The sequence below is a fragment of the Cryptomeria japonica genome, chromosome 5, assembly GCF_030272615.1.
Source record: "Cryptomeria japonica chromosome 5, Sugi_1.0, whole genome shotgun sequence".
Classification (NCBI taxonomy): Eukaryota; Viridiplantae; Streptophyta; class Pinopsida; order Cupressales; family Cupressaceae; genus Cryptomeria; species Cryptomeria japonica.
Genome location: NC_081409.1, coordinates 330,524,777 through 330,538,318, shown reverse-complemented (window position 1 = coordinate 330,538,318; position 13,542 = coordinate 330,524,777). Strand labels below are relative to the sequence as shown.

General features: G+C 35.9%; 1 protein-coding gene across 1 annotated transcript; it reads right to left on the bottom strand.

The window, feature by feature from the left end:
- Positions 1-909: 909 nt before the first annotated feature.
- Positions 910-13,183, bottom strand: LOC131875914 (uncharacterized). The gene is made up of 2 exons (XM_059220637.1): positions 13,064-13,183; positions 910-1,356 (listed from the first exon to the last, which is right to left on the bottom strand). Exons 1-2 carry the CDS (start codon positions 13,181-13,183, stop codon positions 910-912), a joined length of 567 nt encoding a protein of 188 aa, XP_059076620.1.
- Positions 13,184-13,542: the final 359 nt, after the last annotated feature.

Sequence of the window (13,542 nt, the reverse complement as noted above, 5' to 3'; positions counted from 1 at the left end):
AAGAAATAACGGAATGGAAATAAGGTCTTTGTTCCTCAAATGGTTCAGGAACGGGAGATGATAGTAGTAAAAAATGCCATACCTGCCCTCCAGAGTAAAATATTTCATCACAATGTAGCAGACTTCGTCCCACGGGTGGGGAAGCTCCTCCCTGTTGAAACCTCCAGCCCTCTTGATAGGGTTCTCTCCATGGCGGAAAAATTGGTTGAGGCTGGTAGAATTCGCGATTCGGCTCTGCTTTTTCCATTTTCTGCCCTCCATTGATAGGCCCGTCGCCTGAGCAATAACTTCTTCATTGATTTTGAAAGAGATTCCCCCCATGGTCACCCTTCTGTCCTCCCAGGAAGTCACGAATTGTTTGGAGAGCCTCTCGTCGTTGCCCTTCATATTTCCATGAATTTGTCAATACCGCCTTCGATGCACACAAACCAAGCCGTCGGCTTGGCTTTGAACTCATCCACTTTGTTGGGTTCCAGTCTGAGCCTGTCCCCCCCCATTCATGAGTCCTCCAGATTCACAGTTTGAAAAACCAAAACACAGAGCCGAAGCGAATGCGAGACGGAATGGCTGAGAACGGTGTGCTGGACTTGAAGTGAACGGTCATAACAATCAGAATGATTATTACCCTTTACGATTTCATAGATATCGATATCTGAAAATCTACTCAGAGTGTGCGAGCCTTTACTCGAGCCAATGTGAGTTGACAGATTCCCAACGCCACCTTTGTCGTCGCCAGTTGGCTCCGTCCGAGTAATAATTAGGGGGTAATCATTTTCGATGTCTGTACTTCATCATGAATCCATCCAATGTGGTAGTGATGACTCAGCCTGCCCTTGGTATGTGGCCGTCTAGGGTGAAAATTGGCGGGATGTTCGTACCAATTTAAAAAATACAAGAAGGTTTCCTTCCTCATTGAGCAGAGGGGGTTGTCCTTTCCTTGGAAAATGCCTTTTCCTTTTCCAAGATTTCCTTAATGGTGATTGGCAGTAGATTGGAGTCCCTCCAGCATCGTAAGCCATTCTGCAATCTTCCTTCAGCCGCCATGGAATCGGTGGCTCTATTTCCTTCTCTGAATATGTGGCATATAGTGAAGTCCTTCATTTTGACCAGAAAGTACCTAATGTCTCTCAGAATAGGTTCCACTCTCCATCCTGCTGAAGCGTTTCCTTTGATATAATCGATAATGATTCGAGAATCTCCTTCAATTTTGAGATGCTTTATTCCTATGGAGTTAGCCATTTTCAGACCCCAAAGGAGGGCCATTCCTTCAACTTGAGTGACCGTATTATCCCTTAGGTTGCTAGCATAGGCTGCAACCATGTTCCCAAGATGATCCCTTATGACTCCACCACTAGCCTGACAGTTGCGTTGAGCAGAGCCATCAAAATTCAGTTTGAACCAGTGAAGTCTGGGGGTTGACCATCTAGTCATCCGTCTCTTAATCTTGGTGTTGTTGTTGACGCGGTCAAAGCGGTCAAATTCTCTATGTTCCCTTAATGCTTGAAACTAAATAAATGTGCTATAACCAAGAAATGCATCCACCACATATGAGAAATTATGGCTAGATTAAACAATCACCAAATCTCTAATCAAACATTAGGACAAAGCTATTAGATATCAATTGTTAAAATTGTTCACATGAACAAAGTGTGTTGATAAATTTTTTATAATTTTTATTACTTGTCCACTTTTTCCAAGTCCATAACATTTAAAATAAAAAAAGTGGCAAGCCACTGATATATATATATATATATATATATATATATATATATATATATATAAGAAAACTGATTCAAGAGCTCAATAGGGAAAGAATCAGGAAGAAAACCCTATATCCTTGCTCAAATACAATGTAAAAAGGAGAAGGGGCTATGAGAAGAAGCCCCCCAGATCCAGAGAGATAGATAAGGTCTTCCTGTAGAATGAGCTGCTTAAGGGCCAAAATTGGAATAACAGGTCGGGACGGGACCAAAGGAAACCATATAAACCGACCCACACAATCGGTTGTCGTGCAAACTGAGAAGCGGGAATCTGGTTGTCAGAACAATGAAGAGCTACCATGACCGGTTTCTGGTTATGTTGTACCAGTACTTTGATACCGGTCTGTTGACTTCATGACTGATTCATAAAGAAGAAAAGTCTCCAATACTGGTGCTAGCCGATAAGCTAAGAGAATGACTCCTCTACCAGTCCTAGTATACCAGTGGAAATAAAATGCAAGAGCCAACACCAGAAAGCAAGGGGTAGTCAAAATATTTTGGGTCATACCGGTTGCCGTAAGATTTTCCACCCGTCCAAAAAGAGCATATTCTGATTAGCAAAAAACAAAGTCAGAATAATTTTACTCGACCATGGTGGCATCTTCATGGGTCTGAGTTACAGGGGCATCGAAGGTGGGCAGAGATGGGGTAGTCCATCCCATGGCTTCATCCTGCATCGGTACGTTGAGGTCTGGAACCCTATCTGTAGCCCGACCCCTTTCCACAGATTGAGAAGTTGGCACATAGGGGTCAACATTGTCTATTTCCAAGATCTCCATTAGAGCCCCAACTTTAATTTTGACTCTATGCACAATGTGGTCATCCAATTGTCTGTCGAGTCAATGTAGGTCATTCTTCACATGGTGGAAGTTTTGTCATTCGAGGGCATGTTTTATTCGGTCATAGAGTACCACGTAAGCATGGATAGATTGAATAAAGTGGCGTGGAAAGAGGCCCCCAAGGAGAGCTGACCCCTGCCATAGATTATATTTTGCCAGGGCTTCATGGAACGAGGCCGGAGCAAGCACATCTTGTGTTTGTATTATATACTCTTCAACGGGGTTGGTTTGCTTTAATACAAGCCTTTTCAAATATTTGTTTTGAGGTTTACTTATAAGAAGACTAATTACAATAGGACATTATGAAGTTGCTTACCCACCCTCTAATAATGGTGGTGGTTGTCTACTTCCTTTGATTTTTCCATAGAGGTTTGTCTTCTTTTACAAACAATCTTATGAAATCACATAGTTGTCCTTTTTATGGACTTGGTCTTATGTATGGAGAAAACTTGTTAAATCTAGAAGCTTGTATTGTTATAATCTTTGGTGTAATAATGTATATATCTAGACTTTATGTAGGGGAGAATACTTGGTTTATTATTGACTTGTTACGTCTAGAAGTCAACATTTAAGATTTTTATTATTGACTTGCTAAGTCTAGAAGTAGACATTTAAGACTTTATTATCATAATCTTTGGTGTAATGGTGTCTATAACTAGACTTTATGTATATAGATTGTAGTTCACTTCAAAGATTTGAATGAAGGTTTGATTTTAATTAACCAAATTGAATATGGTAGTATGATTATATAGGTGCATGGTAGGTAAATGAGAGACTTTAATAGTTGAACATAATTGGACAGGTAATTTTTCTTTTTGAGAGGGATGAGATTCTAGATGCTTTGACTTGAATTTTCCACTAATGAAAAGTAAGTGAAAAAGCATGGAAAAAATGGACATCTACAATTTTTTCATGAGAAAATTAATGTTAGATTGTTATAGTTGGTATTTCTGATTAATATAAGTTAATTGTTAGAAGTTGGATGGAGTGAATGTTGGTAAAACACAAATTAACGAAATATGCATTAGATATTTCAAATTGCACTTTCCACTAACAAAAGTAAGCATAATTTTTTTGATAGAGGAAAGTTTAGGGGGCTGTGATTTTGTTGCTTCTCTGCTAACAGTTGGCTTGCCAGTGTTTTTCTTTTTCTGTACCTGGGTCAACCCCCTTGTTTTGGCTGCTTTTAATATAAAAAACACTTATGTGGAATGGGTGCCTACAATCCATCCTTAGGATGCTACATATTTTAGTCTACATTTTCCACTAGCATATATTACTTATTAAAACTTAGAATAAATAGTGGAATCCATATCGAAAGAAAATTCTTATAATTTTTTTTCTTACATTATGTGAAAATAGAAATGAATTTGAATTTAGCGAATTAATAAAAATATATTATTTATTAATAAAAAATCGAAGACAAATCCATGAAATGTCAAGCCTATAAGTTTGAAAATAGTGTTAGTGACCATATAAAATATATATTAAGACTAAAATAACATAAATATTCAAAAGATTCTCAACAACTAGCTAAATATAACAGTACAAATAGATAATAAATTTGAAGAATACAAAATTAGAAAAAATGAATTTCTCTATGTTCCCTTAATGCTTGAAACTAAATAAATGTACTATAACCAAGAAATGCGTCCACCACATATGAGAAATTATGGCTAGATTAAACAATCACCAAATCTCTAATCAAACATTAGGACAAAGCTATTAGATATCAACTGTTAAAATTGTTCACATGAACAAAGTGTGTTGATAATTTTATTTTTATTTTTATTGCTTGTCCACTTTTTCCAAGTCCATAACATTTTTATAATGATGAATTTTTTCATTTTTTATGCAAAATTAGTCTATATGACTATTTAAAGTGTATAATTTAACTATAAAATTTTATTTGTAATAAATTTAATTATAAAATGATAATTATTTTCTATTGTTATTATATTTTTTATGTCTTGCATCTCCTTTCTATTAAGTGTCACAATTGTGATTATCCTTAAAAAAGAAATATAAGATAATACATCACTTCATAAATATATGGGTGAAATAGAAATGAAACTATTTATTTTTAATAATATATTTGTATAATTAAAAATAATTAAAACAAAGTTACACAATCATTTTAAGTCTTATTAATTATAAGGTCTTACATATTTATAGAGATATAAAAATTAATTCAACTTATTTCAATTTATAAGTTTGAGATCTTAATAGAAAATTATGTTCTTTTCAAAATTGTAGATACAATTTTTACAGTTTAATTTTCTCATATTTTTTAGTTTGTCCAAAAACTACTTTCATCATAAAGGTCATAAATGTTTGCTCTTTAACCAATTCAAAATTATTTAGGAAGATACTAATGTTGAACAAATAGGATTGAACCATCAAAACTAGAGTTGACATGTTTTCAATTCTCAACTTCTCATGATCTCATGTTATAATTTTATATATTTTCTCAATTTTATAAGAAAATAAGATTTGATATTATTGAGATATTGTAATATATAGACCAATATTTATTTTATTTAGTGCAATTATTTTTAGTTAGTGATGGGTATAATTTGTATTAGAAATTATAGTTAATGTTAACCTAAACCAGATACAATTACAGTTTAATAAAATCTTGATCACAATTAGAGACCATGCAAAATATCTAAAACATTTCTCTTGGGCCTGGTTATTGTATCCCTACTCATTTTGTTACATTCTAATCCTTACCCTTATTCTCACTTAAACTTTCTTTGGCATATTCTAATTATGTTATATCTTCACTACTCTCTACTAATTTATCTTCTTGTGACTTTCGTCTATTTCTTCCCCATTCTTCATAATCTTCCATCTAATAATTATCTCATATTTATCTCTACCCTCTCCCTCTGATATTTCTTCTTCTTTCTCTTCTTTATTAATTGACACATCATATTCCTCAAAAAGAACATAATTTAGTTAGATATTTTACATTTTTCTCTTTCTTCTCTCTTATCAAGATATCATCTTCCTCCAAAAATAAATATTTTTAGTCTCTCTTCTTTAGCGATTGTCTCATCATCTTCCTCTAAAGCATATTTTAGTTTGTTGTTTGTATTTGATCTAGCAAGTTGATTTTTTAATATTTTAAAATTTTCTCAGATTTCTAAATAATCACTATTAATTTGTTCTCTCAAACTTTTTTATTTTATGAATATTTTATTTAATGAAATTTAAAAGTAAACAACTATTAATGCTAATAGATAAATTTGGGGGATTTAGCTACGTTTCTCAATTTTTTCTTTCTCACTCTTTTGCCTCTCTCCTCTTTACTTGGCTTTTTCTCTTCTTTTTTGAACTTTTCCCTTTCTTATATTCATCTTCTATCTCATATATTTCATCTATACTTTCTGTGTTAATTTTCATTTATTATTCTATAAATAATGCTTTTGTTAGTTCTGATACTAAATGTAAAGTACAAATGCCAATAGCTAACAAGATGAGAGGGGGGGGGGGGGGGGGTGAATCATACAAACTTAAACTTCCATAAAATCAACAGATTCAACCTCGGTAACTTATACTTCAACAACTTAACCAAGAAACTGCTAAACATGCAAACTTATGAACACATAATCATAATAACACTCATAACACCAGATTTAACGTGGAAACCCAAATAGGGAAAAACCACTTTGGGATTTCGGACCCACTAAGAAATATACTCTTCTAGAGTATGCTCGATTAAAAGCAAATCCTGTTAAAGATTACAAACACATTGCTAGATGTGACCCGATTAAGGGATTTCCCTCAGATCTGTTAGGATCTTCACTTTGTTAGAAGTGACCTTGTCAAAGGATTTCAAACACTCATTTAGAATGTTACCTTGCTAGAGGGTTTACATATAAGACTGTTAAGTCCACTCAGTTAAGAGATTTTCTGTCACTTACAAAATAACAGTAATAAAAATCTATCTGCAACTTCACATCTAAAATGCTAAAGCAGATTCTTATTTGCTCAAAACAATCTAGTCATAGGACTTATTTTGTCCCTCTGCTGGGCTCTCTACTCTGTTATTCAAATAGGTCTTCAAGCTTCTGTGCTTGGTAATCACTATGTAGCATCCCTATGCATACACTTGCCTGCATACATTGTGTAGTCACATAAATCTGTCCACTTAATTAAATGAATACTTAGTATTTATTTGATTATTTAACCATCAATTAATAATTAATTAAATTAATATTTAATTAATTCATCTTAACCCCATTCTCCTATTAATTAAATAAATTATTCAATTTATTTGATTTAATTCACTTAACCAAATTCATACCATTAATTAAATAAATAAATCATATTTGTTTAATTAAATCTTCTCTCACATTTAAATAAATTAATATTTATTTAAATCCCCCAAAATCCCACCTCTCACATTTAAATAAATTAATATTTATTTAAATCCCCCAAAATCCCACCTCTCACATTTAAATAAATAAATCATTTATTTAAATCACCTTTATCCTCCACCCACTTGTATTTTCCTACAAAAGCAAGTTGCACAATTATTTTAAATAAATAATTTATTTAAATCACCTTTATCCTCCACCCACTTGTATTTTCCTACAAAAGCAAGTTGCACAATTATTTTAAATAAATAATTTATTTAAATCACCTTTACCCTCCACCCACTTGTATTTTCCTACAAAAGCAAGTTGCACAACTATTTTAAATAAATTATTTATTTAAAATCCTATTTATCCTCACCCACTTGAAACCTTTAATGGTTTCCCTTAAAGTATTCAAACTTGATGGCTTTAAAGTCTTCAAACTTGATGGCTTCCTTCTATAGTCTTCTTAAAGACTTTAATGGTTTTCCTTAAAGTCTTCAAGCCTTTAATGGTTTCCCTCAAAGTCTTCAAGCATTTTAAATGCTTTATCTTCTTTTTCTCATTTAAATAAATTAATATTTATTTAAATATTTATCCAAATTCAACTTACACCATTTAATTGAAATAAATGATTTTATTTTAATTGAAAATACCAAAATTTCTCCCACTTGCATTTTCCTACAAAATCCACTTGTATGCCTAAACCCCTTCTAGATTCTTCTAAACCCTTCCTAATTAGCCTAATCCATCCCCTAAATATTGTCACATTCCTAAGCAAATTGGAGTCACTTCTCAAAGACTCCAAAGTCTTTGAAAAGCAATTAATGCTTTGTGTGTTCAACAAATTAACCCTCAAAGTCTTGGATAACCTTTAAAAGCTTCCAACCTTCAACCACTTAATCCCCAAAGTCTCCAATAACCATTAATGGTTAATTCAACCCTCCCACATGGTTAAAACATTTGTTTTGACTCAACCTCTACCCAACCCAAAGGTCTCATCAGGCCATTAATGCTTTGACCATGATTATCTCTTAAACATTTGCACAAAGGTTTATCCTTGGATTAACTCCTAATCCAATGGGTAATCTTAATTTAGACTTGACCCTTACCTTCTAGATAACCATGAGGTCTTTTCAGGCCTTTAATGCCTCCAACCTCTTCTCTCAACCCAATCCTATGTTGAAACTTGTCACCATTTTATTGGTGCCAATTGTGCACATGGATCCCCAACTTTCAATCCTAACCCTTGTTAAGATTGCTCAATCTTAACCCTTCATTTCCCTATTTCTTCTATAAATAGAACCCTTCTCCTCAAGCAAAAGGAAGCATTTAGAGTATTGTTGTTATACTGGCATTAGCATAGAGCTTTTTCATAGCATCACTATCTACTCTTGCATAGTATTTGCTTATCATATTCAACCATCTTGAATCTCCATATGGCATCCATGGCTAGTGCTAAAAGCTGAGAGCTACACTCATTTGGGACTTGGAGAGGAGAGGAACAAGGGAGGAGCAACTATGAGCATCTTGATTAGCTATTTCATTCTATGTTTATATGCTTTCTATTTCATGCTTAATATCTCTCTTGATATGCCTGTTTAGGATAATCTTTTGTTGCTAACACTAACGTTTGTTTCTTGTGCTCTTGTGTGTGTTGCCATCAAACAGATTTTCTAATCCTTTTTGCAGAGCATCATTTGGTGAACCCGACGTGAATCCAAACACCAAAAAGATCAATTTTTTTTTTTTAACCAATAACATGTTTGAATGTTGAAAATGTCACACAGGTTGCGATTTTGACACTGTTTTGGTGCGTTTGGCATTATTTTGGCGCTATTCCCCCTGTTTCAATGCTTTTCCCTTCTCTGTCTTTCCCTTTCTTTTAATACGTTTGTGTTAAATAGTGCCTCTGTTCAAACGCAGACTAGCGCTATTGTAACAAAATGTTGTACAAATCACTTTGTAACCAAAAAAAATAAAAAACCAAAAAAAATAAAAAAATTAGGCTTGTAGAAGCCCACCAAATAGGCGGATTTTACTAACTATTTTTCTCTTTTTTGCAGATTTAAATTAGATTAAAGAGTAGATTTATATTTTTTACTAACTTGTTTTTGAAGTTGGTTTTAAAAATGAATTCACTTTTTATTTTGGTTTAAAATTAACTTCACATTTCAAATTTGGGCTTTTGAAAAAGAATCACACATTTGTTTGGGGCTATTAAAAAGAATTTCATTGTTCAAAGGTAAAAAGAACCACAAACTTATACAAAAACAACTTTATTTTTTTTGCAAGTTAGAAAACAAACTTCGTTTTGGTGCTTAAAATCAACAAGGCAAATTTTATTTCTTGCATCAAGATAAAACTCACAATCCACACTTCCATTTTTGGTGCAAATAAAATTCACAATCAACTTGTCTCATTTTCAAAGCAATTTTACTTCATGCAAACGTGTTTTTCATTAAGTTGACCAGGATTTCAAATTCTAGTTTACTCAAACAATTGCCTTTGAAAATTAAAAAGAACACCATGATTGTTGGAGCAACATCTCCAAATAGTTAGATCACATTGCAATGACAAATTAAAAGGAACAAGTGAATTTTGTGTTTGGCACACTTGTGCAAAAGAGTTGGTCGAGTGGTCCTACCTCTAACACACACTATCCTCTCTCTTGGCTCTCGTGGTCCTAGGTGCAAGAGAAAAGTGTTAGTAACGCTCAAATTTTATCTTTTTAAGAGAGGCCTGCCAAGGGATCGATACTCTTGGGAACGACCTCGAGCGGTAAATCCTTCGAGCCGCTATAGAAATCAGGTGAGAGCGAAAGCTGTAGCCTTGGGTATAGCTGTTCCTACAGTGTAACTGGCCGAAAGGACAAATGGGCCCCACCACCAGTTACAAGGCTCTTAAGTGAGTCACTGCAGAATGAACTTATGTCCAAAAACATCGAACATGACTAAACACCTTTAAGTAGTAGCCCACCCGTTCTATTGATTGAGGATATTTGAGGTATAATTTAGTGCAAGAGCATAGATGGTTTTGCTCCCAAGATACTCACCATACATATTTCCTTGAGTAGAAACATAGCTTTTTGAAAGGTCACTTGTGGCTTGATAAAAGTGGTGACTCCCCCATCATAGGGATCATCTATTTGTTATGCTCGTGCAAGACTTAGTATATCACATCCTTACCTGCCACGGCGGGATTGATAAGGTATGTAGTACCAAAGTCGAAGAAATATCAAGATGTGGGCTAAATTTATCACAACTGGCCATTTGACCTTAGGGATAAAGAGTGTTTGAAGTGTGTTCGTTTTACAGACCTAGTGCAAATTGAGCCGACTTCAGGCTTTGGAATTACACCTTAAAATAAATCTAAAGGAAGGGTCAAAAACAAGTCCAAGGATTGGGTTGATCTAGACCCATACTCATTTGTGCCTTTTGAGGCAACATTCTTGTGTTTGTGTGCTTGCTTTGTTTTCTTGTCAAAGAAAAATCAGAAAATCAATCCCAAAAACAAAGTATTCATCCAACATCTGTCAACACAACCAAAAATACCAAAAACAAAGTGCAAACAACACAGAGTCACAACTTTTATGACCATTCTTCACATCTTGCGAAAGAAGAAGTGTCATCAGAATATTACCTTGAAAAGAAGACCACTAAGCTCAAAGGCTTTAATCAAAAGGAGGAAATTCTTCTATATCAATCGACAAATCTTTGTCTCCCATAGAGTCTTTCTACATCGCATGCGTCTATACCTTCAAGGTAAAACAACCGAGTTTGATTCAGAATCATTGAACCACAGAGCTTTTATGCAATATAGAGCTCTGAGTTATCACAAAAATCAAGGAGGAAAGATTAATCCCAACTTCTTCCCAAACATCTGTATCACCTACAACACAGCTCGAGAAGTGCCACCAACGCCTGAAAGGGAAGAGATAGAGTTTGTCCCATTTGTAACACAAAGTTTTTATTGAAGTTGAAAACATTTTCATCCATCATCTCATTCATACATTATCACTTCATCATCAATCCATCCCAAAATTCTCAAAGCATTAAGAGGTTCTTGTCCCAAGTCTCTTTTAGATATTGCTTGAAATCAAACACAGCACATCACTATTTAGATTGTTTCTACATCTAGGATAAGCTCATCCTAAGAGACACATCTACGCAGGTTAAAACTAGTTCATGAGTGAATCCTCTCATTGCTAGGTAGTTAAATCTGTAACACATCTCAGATTTCTCTGCACCTTATCACATCAAAACTTATCAAAACAAGCAAGCAATTCAAAGAAGGAATTTCGGTTACATCTACCTTAAAGTGCTAGAGATCCACATACAACACAAATCACCAATCATCAATCTTTCATTTCATCACCACTCATCATCATCTTCAATCAACTTCAAAACAAACTTGCAAACAAAATGGCTCAAACCCGATCACGGTCAAGGCAACAAAAAATTGAAATTGAAGGACATGACCCAAAAACAACCAATAATGATCATCAGATGTTCAAGAATCCACTTCCATCACAAGATCAAAGGGGTCCTTCCACTTCCAGACGAGGTCCTGATACCACTGATTATATGCAAGCTGCGTATAATTACACTGTCAATCACCTGTATGATGCCAGTGAACAAATTGCAACTATCACCTTCAAAAATCCCACCTCAAATTGCAATGTTGTTACGCGTCGTGGCAAGGTCACCATCAAGGCAGCTCCACAAGGCACCACCTCCATCCCAAAGCAGTACAATCTTGTGGAACAATTAGACAAAACCCCTGCGCTTATATCCATCTTGGAGCTTTTGCGTCTATCACCCTCTCATAAAACAATCTTGGATCAAGCACTCCAAGAGGCGTCAGTCCCTGCAAACCTGAACACGGACCAATTTCAAGCCATGGTTGGAAATCTAAAGTCATCACCTTGTCTCACTTTTTCCGAAAGCGACAACTCTTCATTCCAACAACCTCATAACGCCTCACTCCACATTGAAGGCTTTGTCAACCAACACAGGATCAAGCGAGTCTTGATCGATAATGGAGCAGGCCTAAACATTTGCACACTACAGTTGGTCACAGCATTGGGATATGCAATAGAATCAGTGGATCCTCGCAAGAAGATCACCATCAAGGCCTATGATGATGCAGAGCGTTCATCCAAAGGAGCTGTGGTACTACCAATCCGAGTGGGCCCCGTGGTAAAGCACATCATTTGTCAGGTTCTGGACCTTCCTCTGCCATATAATCTATTATTAGGGAGACCTTGGATACATGCCATGCAAGCTGTTCCATCTACCTACCATCAATGTATCAAGTTTCCACATAATGGGGCAGAGGTCACAATCCTGGGCGATGCAAATCCCTTTGCATTTTGCCATAATATTAGCCATCAACCGGAAATTACAGTTCCTAATAATAGAGAAGCCATTTCCTCCACATCATATGTAAGTCCCGCCTCTCTTGCCAGTTTAAACACTCCTATACCCAAGCAAGAAAAGCTTAAGATGAAAGTCGCAGAGGAAGGTCCTGGAGAATACAACTTGAGTCAGCTCTTTTGTGTGGGACAAATGCCCATTTCTCCTAGAACGCACGGTAAACCACAACAGTTACTCCAGCAACCACTGATCACGCCAGCATGTGCCTTAGCTCCTTTCATCCTTGGAAAGAGTCAAGAGGAAGAGACACAAGATGAGGACCTAGCGGAATGGATCTATAAAGATCCCATCACCACTGATAAACCGCGAGTTACACTTCCTACAGAACAGTATGGCAAAGGCCTCCTCATTATGCAAAGAATGGGATATGATGGTCAGAGTGCTTTGGGATACTGCAAACAAGGACGACATGAACCTCTGTTACCAGAATTCAAGCCCAAAGGTAATACAGGCCTAGGCTTTGAAAAAGAAGTCTTTCCTAAACTCAAATTCAAAGGAAAACCCAGCAAACCATTTTGCCCACCTACTGCAAAGAGGACACCTTTTATAATCAAAGCACCATCAAACACTATCCCCACTACCCCATCGAGGCTCACAACTCCACCACAACCATCTACAATACCAATCATCCCACCAAACGAACCAGTAATCCCATCAATAACACCATTAGCAGTAGCAACTGCATCAGAACCCGCCACGACATCTATGGCACCAGCAGTTCCTGCAGAAACCACTGAGTCACCATTGCCGATACTTCCTGTAACAAATCCTTTAAACCCCATCACAGTTCCTGCAGCACCGATCACTACAAAGATACATAAACCAATCACACCTGCCGTGTTCAACTCCAAAGACATCCCAGTATGGTATAGCAATCGGATGCTAGAGAGTGATTCAGAGACCGACTCACATGAGTGGGAATTCGATTCAGTGCAACTTAACACTTCAGATGAGGAAGACACATCACCACCTCCACCACGCAAAGACATCCCTGTTTACGGAGAAGCACAGATAAAGACCACTTGGGTACCTGAGCTGGAAACATCTTCCACAGACCCTACGTCTCATCCTATGCCTGATTCTGACAGGGAGAGTACTATCAACGACCTTCACCACACTATCTTAACCCTCACTGATACAT

Coding starts and splice junctions, on each gene's coding strand:
- LOC131875914 (XM_059220637.1), bottom strand. CDS start 13,183: ATGGGGTTTAAAGGATTTGTTACAGGAAGTATCGGCAATGGTGACTCA. Junction 1,357..13,063: donor CAGTTGCTACTGCTAATGGT/GTTATTGATGGG, acceptor CGCAACTGTCAG/GCTAGTGGTGGAGTCATAAG.